Raw genomic sequence first — 13,608 nt, forward strand, 5'->3', positions numbered from 1 at the left:
CTATGGTATTCGAAGATCCCAAGGTATGCTCCCAGGGGCAATGCAGCTCCTGGATCTGGATGGTGTATTCCCAAAGCCATTTTTGTAATCAGTCAGGAGCATATTTCGTATTCCTGGAGACTAGAATAGCCCTAGAAACTAAAAAGCATTTCCTAGGGGTGCAAAACTCCTAGAAACGCTTTGCGGTCCTCAGAGCCAATATTTTGATTTCCAGACCCAAGCTTACAAGCACAAGATATATGGCTCACCACGAATCAGATCAGTTCCCCAAGAATTCTGGACCCATTGTGGCATTAGACAGACACCTTTGAGGGGATTAGATAAAGCATTCAATACTATCAACATAAAAGTCATTCAACGCAGTCAAACTTTGCCTAGAATCCGAGGACTTTTAGCGCTCTGTCAAAGACTGGTGATGATAGTGGTGTAAACCTCGTGGTGATTGTGGTGGGTGAATGCACCTCAGGTTTTAGTTCTCGCTGGGATGAACGCGCTAAAAGACATATATTGAATCACAAAACTCTACTCACACTCGTTAGACTCATGAACTCCAGCAGTAGAAAATATAAAGGTGAGGTTAAAAAAACATAGTGAAGAACGTATCTCAACATCGGTCATAAGTTCAAAAGTTGACACCGCCAACAACGACGGTCACGTTTCAACGGGACGGGTCAAGCACCCGCTCGCGTGTCGCCTGACGCTTCCGCAATCCAGAGTCTTGACGGACGGAATACTACACACAACTCAGACAACCAACATTCAAGCGACGCCCAAAAATCACACAAGCCATGATGCGGAGTGATGAAAATGTGGGCACTATTGGGAAAATTAAAAAATGAATCACTTTCATTTCCTCAATATAGAAGACCGAATATTCAACGCTTGGCCAACGTTTCTTAACCGACTCAACTTCACTGTTTTTCAACATGACCAGCATTTTCGCTCGGCGGCGGGCATCTCAAACAGCTCTGACGATGTCGCTGCAGATAGTTGCGGTATTAGAATCTGCCTCACTTAGGATAGGCATGGTGTCCTTCAACGTTTGCTTCTCAGCAGAGCACACGCGACTGGAGCTGAGGAGCCTATAAATACGTCCTCCTCCCCCCAGCAATTTGTTCTGCAATACTTTTCCTTGGCTTCCAGAGTCGAGCAGGCCTTCCTTTTGAGGCACCAGATAAGTTCTTCCGTCTGACCATACTGGAATTTCAATGCACTGACACCTATGGTTACATCGTGGACCGCCAAGGAAGTGCGAATGAGAATGTGATTCCCACCAAGTTCACTTTGCTACAGTACCCGTGCCAGCCGATCAAGAAGCAGGTTTGGGTCAGCTGGTCACAGCTACGCAAACATCTACCATGACAGCCGGCCACTGTCCGCTGAATACATCGATGTAAAAGAGCTGTTTTCATACAGGCAAGTCCCAGCACGATACGGCCCAAATCCAGCCGACCCCATAGATGATACCAAATAATACTACGTGCATTCTTCCAAATTACACCAGCCACGGAGCCCCTTCCCGTGTCTTTATGCAGACCATGTGAGTCATGTGGTGTCCCGCCGATCAAAAGCTAATGATGGACAGGAAACCGTGATAAAACCGCAACTTGCGTCCGAACTAGCACTATGTCAGTGCTCCGCGAAGGGTCATGACTTACGCACCATTTCTGGCTCTCACACCGAACCATGTAGTGTGTCCTGCATGAGATACCGCCAACCAGGTCGCGAGCCAAGGATATGAGGAATCAATTCGAGGCGTTCGTCGTCCACGGTGAGGTGAGTGGAATATAGCGCCGGTTGCCGCGCCAAGTCCGATGCCTCGTCCTAAGTTTGTGCCAAGTTAGTGCCACAGACATGAAAATCACTGACATAATAATGCCATTGTAGCAGCCCATCACCAACTGCGGAAACTCTTGTCACGAGAAAAGCTATTCCCGCCAAGTCAGATATCACTGCGGGCCGACGCGCTCCATCGCGTCTCCACCTCAACCGCGATCGCACACTGAACGACGGTGTGTCTCTACAAGGAGTCCTCCAATACGACTGTACAATCATAAAACAGATAGGTTTGTCGCCCGCGTTTTCAGTCTTGAAAGCCTGCCCTATACACTCAGTGTGGCTTCCCAAACAAACTGATTGGATACAACGCGGCATATTGATGACAGCGTTGCACAAGAGACATGGGTACAGCGATTTTCGAAAACAGTTTACCCCCTCATACACTCGGACTCTCTTTGTCGGCCCGTACCCGAAACAAGTTGAGCCTTATTGGTACAAGTGTTAAGATATTGTCCAATTACAGATGAGTTTCATTGACGGATCGGGACTAGCGTTGTGTCGGGTACGGGACGAGAAACAAAGTGTGAGACCAAGGGTAAACTGTTTTCGAAAATCGCTGTATGACGACGATCGTGATTGACCGACTGTCTGAAGCATACCGTCGATCACCAGGGACGTCTTCATCAACAACGTAAAGTACATTGCCTCGTCCAACTGAATCAACACTGGCTGACTCTGATCTGATTACAGGCAACCCTCGGATTCCCATGAGTCGAATGCGAAGCGAGGAAATTGCGTGTCTGTTCGGCCTTGCCGTTACCATTACATGGCCTGTCCCTTCTACAAAACTATTGCTGGCACAAACGAGTCCCCACCTCGACCTTTGAGTCGATTGATTCATCAGGTCAGTTGTTATGCCTATCTGATCTAGACCCGAAGGAGTGCATAGCAGTCTGTCGCTCGGAATTTGAAGACCTACAAGGAAAAGCCGATAGCCTTGTGGCGTGGGTATTTATTCTGCCTGATGGTATGGACATCTGCAGCAGTTGATGCTGTCTCCATACTCCGACTGAACTCCGTGATCGAGACGAGGCGATACCAAGACCTTAAGGAGATTATACAGGACAAATACCTGCACATCCAGCGAGGCATACGGTGTTCACCTCAACCTTGATGGGCCCTACAAATCGTCCTTTGAGCCGAAGGCATACGAGCATGGAGACTAAATGCGGGCTCAGTCACGCTCCGTCAACGCATGGACATCGGAATATCTGACCATCAAGTTCTAGAGGGAGAGCATATGACTGCTCATCTCGTTCGGAAAGCTCACATTTTGCTCTACGTAGCGGCCATGAACTTCTCAAGGCTGCGGGGACAGACCCCGTTCTTTGTGAGAGGCGTTGCAGCGAAAATTCTGGTTCAGCTTTAACGCGCCCTCGAGCCGGGAGGCGGGGTCCCCCAGAGACCCCCTTTATGGGGGTCGGCGAGGCAATTTCCAATTGCCGGGGGTGCCCTCCAAGGCGACGGGCAAGACTCCTATCCCTGCCGTTTTTTTGTCACATCTGTCCAATCGCTCCCGTCTCCGCCAATTCTCACACTTTATGATTGGGATTCGAGTCTTATCCTATCGCGTTCATTTCCATGAATCATATGTTCGCCGCCCGTGATGCACCTCTTCCTGTCCGTTGAGATCCCGTCGTTCACTCTGTCATGTGATCCTACTGCGTGTAAATCTTGGGCGCCTTCCCATCTCTTGTATGATACACGAAAAGTAGTATCACCTTCCTCCCTCCGTACGACGAGCTGTCGTTGACGCTGGACGCTTTGACCCACTTCAAGGCTCTCCTCCGTGGCAACCACTACGGGATACTCAGATCGTTCATGACAATGGTGTCTGCTCCATGATACTGAAGAACCAGGCGTGAAATGGCGGTAGACCTAGGCCGTCCCAAGAAACCATCATGCCACTACAATGGTTTGTGATATCTCATTCTGTGGATTACTCTGCACTGGGTGTGCTGCCTTGAGCAAAGCATCGAGCATGACGTGCAGCGTATGGCGCCTTGAATCTGGTTTGTGCTAGGATCTTAGGGCCACCTTTTCTCTGATAAGTTATGTCCTTTAATACTGGTTCAGTAGGCCTTACAACGGGACTTGTCGGCAATAGAAGCAAATGTGAGGAGTGTGTCGTACTAGAAACGAGGCCGTCGGTGTGTTGATCGTGCTCAGTGCACTCAATGGGCACAATACGGCCTCCCATTGTTGATAAAACAGAAAATTGTGCTGGTGCTGGAATTGAAATTGAGTCCACTATTCTAAAGCAGTGTCATGCAAATGTGAACGGTCGGTGCGACAAACTAGTCCATGGATCAACGCATCTTGCCCGTCGCCTTGGGGGGCACCCCCGGCAATTGGAAATTGCCTCGCCGACCCCCATAAAAGGGGTCTCTGGGGGACCCCGCCCCCCGGCTCGAGGGCGCTTTGGAACGGAATCAGAGCATGCGCTTCTGCCTTTCTGGTAAGACAACGCCTTTCTGTACATCAAAACCAAACCTACATGACATACATACGTGGCTCGTAAAGATCGAAGGGCTAGGGACCCACATCCTCGTAGCGGCGTGGTGACCAGAGCCCAAATCAATACTCTTGGCCTCACGTGTCACATTCCTATTATGTGCTCAACTGGCATGGCCAATTGCGTGATAGGCAGATCATGTAGGTCGTCTACAAAGGCTCGTGCAGGAACCGGTGCTGCGTCATTTTTCGAGCATCAGAGCTTCATAGCCGGCTGGTAGCGCATAGCACGTTGGTTTACTCGGGTCTTCAGTGACATTAATATACTCATGGAGGCAATCTCTGCGACTGTTGACGAGGCTGGTTGACCATGTTCACGTCACACATGCGTAGTCCCAGCGAGACATCAATGATATATATCCGCATCTGCCCTTGGCTCCCTACTAGTAGCCCATAAATCATAGAACGACGCCCAGAAATAGATCTGAGAGCTGAGAATGGCATATGTAAAGCGAATGCACAGTACAAAGGTTTCGCTTCGAATACTTGCAGTAAATACTAGAGATGGGTTTCAATAGGCCTCAATTAAGATGTGACTAAGAAACTGTTCATTCATGAGAAATCTCACCGCCTTCGCACACTGAACGACGGAGTCCTCCAATACGATTGTACAATCATAAAACAGATAGGTTCGTCACCCGCGTTTTTTGTCCTGCGAACTTGCCCTGCGCACCAGTGTGGCTTTCTCGAACAAGCGGAGCGTGACGAATCTGCATGTGCGTTGATCACCACCCCACGTCCCTTCACCGCCCGATCACTGCACGTTTCACCACACCGACATCAACATCAACACGTCAACACGTCAACACGTCAACACGTCAACACACAAGCTCTAAATCTCTACTTTCACTTCACACTGGCATAACAAACATCCTACCGAAACAGCATCACAACACAACATCGCTATGTGTGCTACACCCAAATCATGCGACTTTACGTTGCAGCAAACGGATCATCGACTGCGGAAAAGACATACAGAGTGGGAATACGGGTCGCTAACGAGGAATCCCAGCTTAGATTGAGTTGGTGATTGATTGTCTATGCTATGGTGCTTTGCAGCACGATACAGATTATGAAGATGTTGGGCAGGTCTTGGCTTCATCGAATGCTGTTGCAAATTCGAATACTAGTCTCTGACACCACGAAGAGGTGCCTGCACATCGTCAGAGGAGCAGGAGTGGCACCGCGGCGCCACGGGGCGCCTAAACAAGCACAAATTTGATAACGCAGGGCTCAAGGCTGCATGGAAGCTCAAGATTATACAGTCACAGGGCTCAAGGCTGTGAGGGAGAGCTTGGTGTCGTAGATGTCCCTACGGAGACTCTTGGTGTCGTAGATGTCCCTACGGAGACTCTTGGTGTCGCAGATGTCCCTGCGGAGACTCTTGGTGTCGCAGATGTCCCTGCGGAGACTCTTGGTGTCGTAGATGTCCCTACGGAGACTCTTGGTGTCGCAGATGTCCCTGCGGAGGTCCCTGTTCACGCAGCGCTCCCCTGCGAGGATTGTTGTTGACGCAGACCTATCCTGCGGGGTAGTCTTGTTGACGCAGCACCCCCTGCGAGGCATATTGTTGATGCAGACCTATCCTGCGAAGCACATTTTTACACTCGCGGGGCTCAGGGAGCGAGGGAGCACATTTTACAGTCACAGGGCTCATTGGCTGTGAGGGAGCACATTTTTACAATCACAGGGCTCATTGGCTGTGAAGGAGCACATTTTTACAGTCACAGGGCTCATTGGCTGTGAGGGAGCACATTTTTACAGTCACAGGGCTCATTGGCTGTGAGGGAGCACATTTTTACAATCACAGGGCTCATTGGCTGTGAGGGAGCACATTTTTACAATCACAGGGCTCATTGGCTGTGAGGGAGCACAAGTCTTACATCGCTGGGCTCGTGGCAGCGAAAGCCGTGGTCATGGAGACCCTCAAGCCCGTAGGCAAGAGGGACACCGTGACACATCGGAGTGTGAGTACTGAAGTCCTGATTTTTTTGGGCTGGGAATTGGGCCTCATTTATAACTTTTCGGCTACGTCTCTTCCAAGGAACCACATGCGCAGATGGTAACGAGAATGGCGCATTTGATAGGTGTTGACGCAATATGAACGACGTTGAAAGGGGTTCTTGTGGCCTACAGAGTCAAGAGTTGTCCTGCAATCATGTCTCTCAAAATTCTGCGTTGAGTGTGGTGAACAACGTTGAGTGTGGTGAACAACGTTCATCAACTGTTGAGAAGAGAGCCACACCGCAAGAATATCAGTCTTACACATCGTTGAAATTGCAATTAAATCGCTCAACAGGGTGGCACCTAGTCCGGCTATGAGTCAGAGTCTTGTGGAAGATGATTGAAACTTTCGATATTGGTAAAATAATGCTCTGGACTTTCTGAGCGATGTTCACGCTTGATCGTGCCCGTGGGCTCGCTTCGCCATGAAGTAACACCGTCGGTTCCCATGGACGCACATATGTGGAAGTTCAACATCTTTTGTGTTCAAACCCTGTCCGCAATTGTTTGGCTAACAGTGCCACAGAGGCAACGTTTCTTTCGCCTAGCAATCCTTTCAATGAACTCCCTAGCGCGCTTGAAATACAAAATAAAGTTGGTGTTCTGTCAAAGTTCATTCACTCATGAAAAAGGGTTGTTTTTCTTGCCAATTCTGACAGACTCCTAGAACTACTGACGTGTTGCATGCGGATCATCGAAGTCGGTAGCACCAGCCTCGAAAATCTACTGCACAAGTTCTGAAATGCTGGAAGAACACAATCTTCGCTATCGGACTGGGAATGAATGCCAATCCGAATCCGCTGCCTCCATGCAGATCAAAACTGAGGGAGTAGCAGCCGGCAGAGAGAATCAACTTCGGACCGAGCGCCGCTTCGGAGAGTCAATCAAAAATAGTCAAGAATCACTGACAGTCGATCATCCATCGGGCAGCCAGCCCAGCCGCGCATATTCCATCACGCAGTAAGTGACCACCTCCATTATCGTGTGCTTCATCGACTGCAATGTTCTAACCAACCATTTTCAGACCTTCCAGGTGAATGAAGTTAGTACACAGTCCTCGCATGCTTTTTGCCTACCCTGCCTCATTTACTTCGATTTCAGATTCTACAATCTGATTTCATATACAAGAGATTCGCTGACAGATGGATACAGGGCGAGAAAGAACAAGGATCTGCGGCGCTCAATCACGCCGAAAAGTCTCACTGCACACTTGGACGTTCTCAAGCGTGAGTTGCAATCCTCCAGAACGTGCTTGTCTCGTCCCTTTACGGACCAAAAGAACGGTGTCACAAAAAGCGCGTCTCTTTTGAAGGCCCTGTCAGCGAAATGATCTACATATGATGTGAGAAGCCGGAAAGCGTTTTGTCTTCTTGTGATGTCTACACGTCGACAATGATTTCTATCTTGCTTGCTGAAGTACTTAATGCTTGCTTTGAATTGTCCCTGCCATATGGGTTGGTCTGCGGAAAGCCAGATACCACCCTGCTAGAACGTACATATCAATCAGCCATGTAGGCTTTGGGGACAATAATCAAAGTCTTGGCCGTATTCACGAGCACACAAATGAAACAGTGCCTATGCTCCAGGACAACCACGTACACTCTTTCAACCAAGGCTCACCGCGAAGCTCTCGTGATCGCCACCTGTCGCACGATTGCAACGCTATTATCACATTGTTGGGACCCTGAAGATGAACAGCACCAGACGGACCAATCAAACAGCGCACACGGATTTAGACAGACGCAGGTATGGTTCTGCGATATAATCCCAGTGATGAGCCACGGGACGGTCGATCAAGGCGGTTTTATTCGTGGTCTGGAGAAGACGTTGGGAGGATCTGCCAAAGTCTAGACACGATCCACAGGCCCAAATCTGGCGGCCGTCAGCGCCCGACGGAACCAAGGTTTGTTGCTTAGTGGGTGCAATTGAGGAACCGTCAAGGGAGGAGTATTTGGAATATTACAAGAATTCTGGTTAAATCAGACACGTGGTCATGTTTTCCTGGTTGCTGTCACAGGAGAATAAACTCTCCAGTCAAGTGGTAAGTTGCTACTTGTCTATCTGGTCTGTAGAATGTTCTAGAAGCTATGTATCCGTCCTGCCCTTCCTCTGATTCTCATACGCTCACCAAGCCCGATCCACCCTCTCCATCTACCCAATTGTGTCGTCAATCTGATATCTTCCCACGAGTTTATGTAAGGATGTCTCCGGTTTTGCACCGAAAAGCAGGGAACCGATTGGCCCTTGGCGTTATGAGCTCTCTTACGGGCCCGAAACTTCATTTCAAGCACTCTGCGCATCTCGATCATGACGCCGATTAGAGACTCCTGTTGATACAGTAATGCGTTTTACAAAAAGCGCTATTATATACAAAGGCAATGTGTTAGCATTCCCCAGTTCTCGATTCCTCTCTCTTGGGCTGCAAGGCTTGATTACAGCAACCGAGAAAGCAAGTGGGGCAACAGCACAAGCTTGAATTCTGCATGACATCCGTATTTCATCTCCGAGTGAGCGTTTCCATGGTTCATCGAAATTCGACTTAGGGTTCCGCGATTTATTGAAGATCCCGCTCATGTTCCGCGGTCAAGAGACCCTTTGACACAATGACTCGATTTGGACTCCCCATGGGTGGGAAATGTAAGCCATAATCTCTTGCAGGGCCCAGTTACTGTAACAGCTGAGATAGTACTCTTGGTTCATCAAAAACCTTCTAAAGCTTGTAAAATAAACCCATGGACTACCTACTCTGAAAGCCGATTCGGTCATTCTGAGTTCTGACGCATTGACTCTGTATTTCACAATCAGTCAGACCCCCAGCGTTCGACGAATGTCGCTCTATTAAGGCGACTACATTCTATCGTTATATTGTTAGAGGTTTCTTTTTTGAAATTTGTGACTGTTTGAATGAAGATAGTAATAATCAGACCCAGCCCCACCGGCTATTGAGCAATGTAACATCAAATAGACTTTGTAGACAAATAATTTGCCTTCAGATAAAGTCATATCCCCTAGAGTCTATTGTCTTTCGATAATGATTGGGTGGAAACATTCCAAATCAAATGAGAACTACGGTAAAGACGGATATAGATCTTGGGCTTTGCAAATCCAATCGCAAAGTCCGTTTTGAAGAACAAACTCCTCATGAAAGTCTATAAAACCTTCCATAACATACTACCAGGAACACTTATCTCGCCTTAAGGTTGTATCCAGCATGGGTAGAACTCGAAAACTTCCTTTCATCGATCAACCACAAAGCTTTCGGAAACGATTACAGCGTGCGCTGTCCCTGTCATCCACCGAATCAGAAGATATCTGGAGTCTGCCTAGATCTGCGGCGGGGGATACGACGGAGGACGAGTGTTCTCAGGAGGATGACTCTTCTCACAATCACCGTAACGAAACCACAGCGGATGATAGACAGGAAAGTCCTCTGCACACCTGGAAGATGGACCCGAGACCAGAAGAAGAACTAGAACAGCCCGGACAGGAACTCTCCGAGGACTCCAACATGATTGCCTTCCAATGTCTCGCAGAGTGAGTCATCATCCGCTTCCCTGCAATGCTTCTCGTGATGTGTCTGCTCACACTATTCAGATTAGATGCCCGAACAAAGTCAGTCGTGCGATCTTCTAGACACGCAACAAACACTGATTATTTCCAGATCCATGCGGAACTCATTGAATAACCAGAACAGCTGGATTGAAACCATTCGCAATGATCTGGAAGATACCATCCGTCGACTGGCGGTTCTGGAGACGGCTATTAGAATGAGGGCCAAAGAAGGAGAGGAGCAGGCCACGGATGGTGATACAATTAGACGAACACTTCGGTCACAGCAGTAATTCCTACTTGAATATGATGAAATTAAGTCTATTGCCTAGAGTGACATGTCAGCCCTCGTTGGCTGAAGTATTATTATGCCGTTGTGCTTTGCGAACGATTATTTCACCCCGGCAGAGTCTCACTTCAATGGGGAATCGCAGCGCGGCGGAGCAGAACGGATAGCGTCGACAGAACTTCAGGGCGACGAGATGACCCTTTTGCCCAGGCAGGCTGGAGTCGCAACTTGATACGATATAACACCAACTAAGATTTTCGGAAGTTTAATGGCCTGGCGATCATTTCCAGTCGTACCGGACGATCATGGCTCACCCGGGCTACGGGTCCTGCTGATAACCAAATTTAGCGCCCCGCGCATTCTTTTCCAACTGGCAGAGCGAAATTCTGAATGGCTAATTTTGTTCTTGAACCAAGATTCGTTCTATTGTAGCAATATCAATGTAAAGATATGTTTTCAATTGGAATGGCGGTGGTGTTGCTAGAGATTATACACTGAGCTATCTGTCTGCGTGGTGATTATCTGAATTTGACTATCCAGTTCCGCCATAGCCAAGACTATCCAAGCCATTCATCTACCATGATTCACACAACCGATTCATACTGGTTGGCTGGCGTTGCCACTTGCTGAGTAAATGGGTAGTTACTCGACGTGGAGAACCCAGGTAGAGCATTGTTTCCCAAATTCTCAAGCGTGGCGTTCTGGTTGGGCCAAGTTCCGTGCATTACTTCAGAGCCAGGCAAGAAAGGCACCGGTCTTCCACTCTGCAGAGCATCGATTGTGTTCCAGAGCTGGGTGGTGGCCGATAGCAGCTCACCGTGCGTCTGGCGCAAGATCGGCTGAATATCGTTCCACGAGACCTGATCCTGTCTGGTGGCCTCAAGCGACTCCTGCTGCTGCTTCATTCGGCAGAGTTCTTTTTCAAGCCTCTGATTCTCCTCCAAGACTTTGTCTTTTGCCGTGATAGCCTGCTGCAGTTTTGAAGTCTCCCGAGCTTTTTCTTCATGTAGACGCTGCATTGCCTGGAACTCATGGGCTCTCTCGTCGTCCATCTTCTGGAGAGCTTGTTCAAACTCTTTTTGAACTTGGTCCATCACATCCAAACATTGGCCATGTGTCGCCACATGATCTTTCTTACGGGTGGTGTTCGTCATAGATTGTCCCTGGAAAGCTTGTCAGCCAAAAGAACATGATGCAAGATAATCGTATAATATCTGTACAAAAGATACAAAACAAGCGATAGAAGAGTGGCACACCTGGCATTTGTGTAGCTTCGCTACTGGGCTGACAGGGCTACGGCCCAGCTTGGACGTGGTAGTTGTCGACCGAACAGAGCCGGGCGAGCCAGCGCGCGAACCGACAACACGAGGCTTTGCCTTGGTAGCACCACGACCTGCACCACGACCAGTACCCCGAGAAGATTTCGAGTCATTTGTCATGATGAGTCCTTGTGGTTGAGGAGTTATCGTTGTTTCGAGCAAAATTCGGGGAGATTAAAGAAAATGATTGTTCGCATAATTTCTACAGTATGGGGAACAAACTCTTTAAAGGTCTTGGTGGAACCAAAAGCAAATGATCTGAAACGAAATGAAAACGCTGTGCCCTTTGGGAAAACTTTGTTTGCCAGCATCTGGACCCTGAGCAGAAAGGCCAAGTGATTATTGTGCACAATGGACCCCACGGGATCCTAGCACGAAGTGAGAAATAGAAATTAAAATTACGAGAGAAGAGGAAAGGGACAAGAGAAAGTGCTGCCAGTCCATTGTGGAGAAAGTGATCGGCCGGCCCGCATTACCCTATGCAATCAGTGGTGTGTTGATACTGGCTTGGATTCTCTTTGCACTTTGATATAGTGTGATGAATCTATCTCGTGAAATTTCACATTAAAGTGTGAAATTTCACATTAATGTCGTTATCTGATTGATAAAAACAATCCAGTCCCTTGGCCCTGATTGATGTATGCTGTTATTGCAAAGGGGGTCGAAGTTCTTCACAGTTCCAACGTCGACATAACCAAACCCTGGTCTACAGAATAATCATAAAGTCCATTCCAGCTACCACGGCTCACGATTGGCCCCCTTGTCGATCGCCACCCGTCCAGGAGATTGCAACGCTATTATCATGTTCCCGAGGAGACCATGGACAAAAGAAACACTCAACGGACCAATCAACAATTGGCATGGATGTGGACGGATGCTGGTACATTTCGAAAAGAAAAATACCTGGAGTGACCCATGGGACAGTAAATTAAGGAGGTGCTAACTTGGCTTGCTGAAGAAATTCGAAGGACCTGTAAAAGTCCAGACACGATCCACAGGCCCCAAAATTGATGGGCTGTTGCCGTGCGCGTGAAGGCCTTTGTTGCTTAAGAGGTATGATTTGGGTAGATGAGGTACTCGCAGTATTACACGGTGTTTCCAGAAGGGAAGTATATGCCAAAGAATATGTGGTCATAGTTTCCTGCAACCCTTCGATCATCTATCGATTGCCAAGCTTCCACCCCATCGTCTGTCTGATCTCTCGGGCATTCTAGCAAAGACTTATTTCTGTCGGCACCGGCCATCCCAAATACGTATATTCCTCACTGCTGGGTAGATCCTCTCCTACCATGGCCCCAATTTCCTGGCTGATCCAGTAGCACTAATAGAGCTTAGATGTGGTTATGCTAATACAAGACGGACCAGAAACGTCTATGTAGACATCTCGTCCGCCGGGTTTTGTTCTCAAAGCCGATGAACCGATAGACTTTAGAACTGGCACCAGCCGGCGTTGTGGGCCCGAGCTTCATATGGTCCGAAAGCTTACTTTTTGTGCATCCTTCTTATCGTCCGTTATACGCGTGGTTGCGCGGCCAACAATCTTCAAAAAAACACGATTGTGGTCCTTAAACCGTAGAATATGCGATTATAGCCGAAGTTTTCATAAGCGTGGATCATTTTTCTCAGTAAATCCATTTAGACTGTAGTAGCAGCCATATTCATAATAGATCTGGAAAATGGAGCAAAAGAAGAGAGACAATCTGACTAGGAGGAAGCTTAAATCCTAATTTCATGAATCATTGCTGTCTACCACCGCACGCACCGTTCCATGATTCACACAAAGAATTTGTCACGATATTTGACATTCGCCACTGACCGTGGATCCTGCTCTGCGTTCCACGGTCGTCATAAAACTAACCTTCGGTATGACTTGAATGGAAAGGAACCTTTGTTCCAGCTGCGCGAGATCTTGCCATTATAGTACTGGCTGGAACAAATACTCTCCCATCAAAACGACTGGACGAGGATCGAGGATCAATCATGCCTGGAGCTACGGCATAGATAACTCTGCTGTGGACCTACCCATCCAATTCAACGTACCTAGGGGTGTAGAGTTATAACTCATACTGTGCGGGTTCTAAGAACTTTAGAACT

General features: G+C 48.2%; 2 protein-coding genes across 2 annotated transcripts; one reads left to right on the top strand and one right to left on the bottom strand.

Annotated features, from left to right (window-relative positions):
* Positions 1–7,099: 7,099 nt before the first annotated feature.
* On the top strand, positions 7,100–7,687 carry N7511_003495 (uncharacterized protein; the record flags this gene model as incomplete). Its single annotated transcript, XM_057125920.1, has 2 exons — positions 7,100–7,317; positions 7,510–7,687. The coding sequence occupies 2 exons, from the start codon at positions 7,100–7,102 to the stop codon at positions 7,685–7,687; spliced, it is 396 nt and encodes a 131-aa protein (XP_056988079.1).
* Positions 7,688–11,288: 3,601 nt separating this feature from the next.
* On the bottom strand, positions 11,289–11,634 carry N7511_003496 (uncharacterized protein; the record flags this gene model as incomplete). Its single annotated transcript, XM_057125921.1, has 2 exons — positions 11,289–11,324; positions 11,452–11,634. 2 exons carry the CDS (start codon positions 11,632–11,634, stop codon positions 11,289–11,291), a joined length of 219 nt encoding a protein of 72 aa, XP_056988080.1.
* Between the last annotated feature and the right edge of the window lie 1,974 nt (positions 11,635–13,608).

This window comes from Penicillium nucicola (genome assembly GCF_028828085.1).
Source record: "Penicillium nucicola strain IBT 29836 chromosome Unknown utg000002l, whole genome shotgun sequence".
Lineage (NCBI taxonomy): Eukaryota > Fungi > Ascomycota > Eurotiomycetes > Eurotiales > Aspergillaceae > Penicillium > Penicillium nucicola.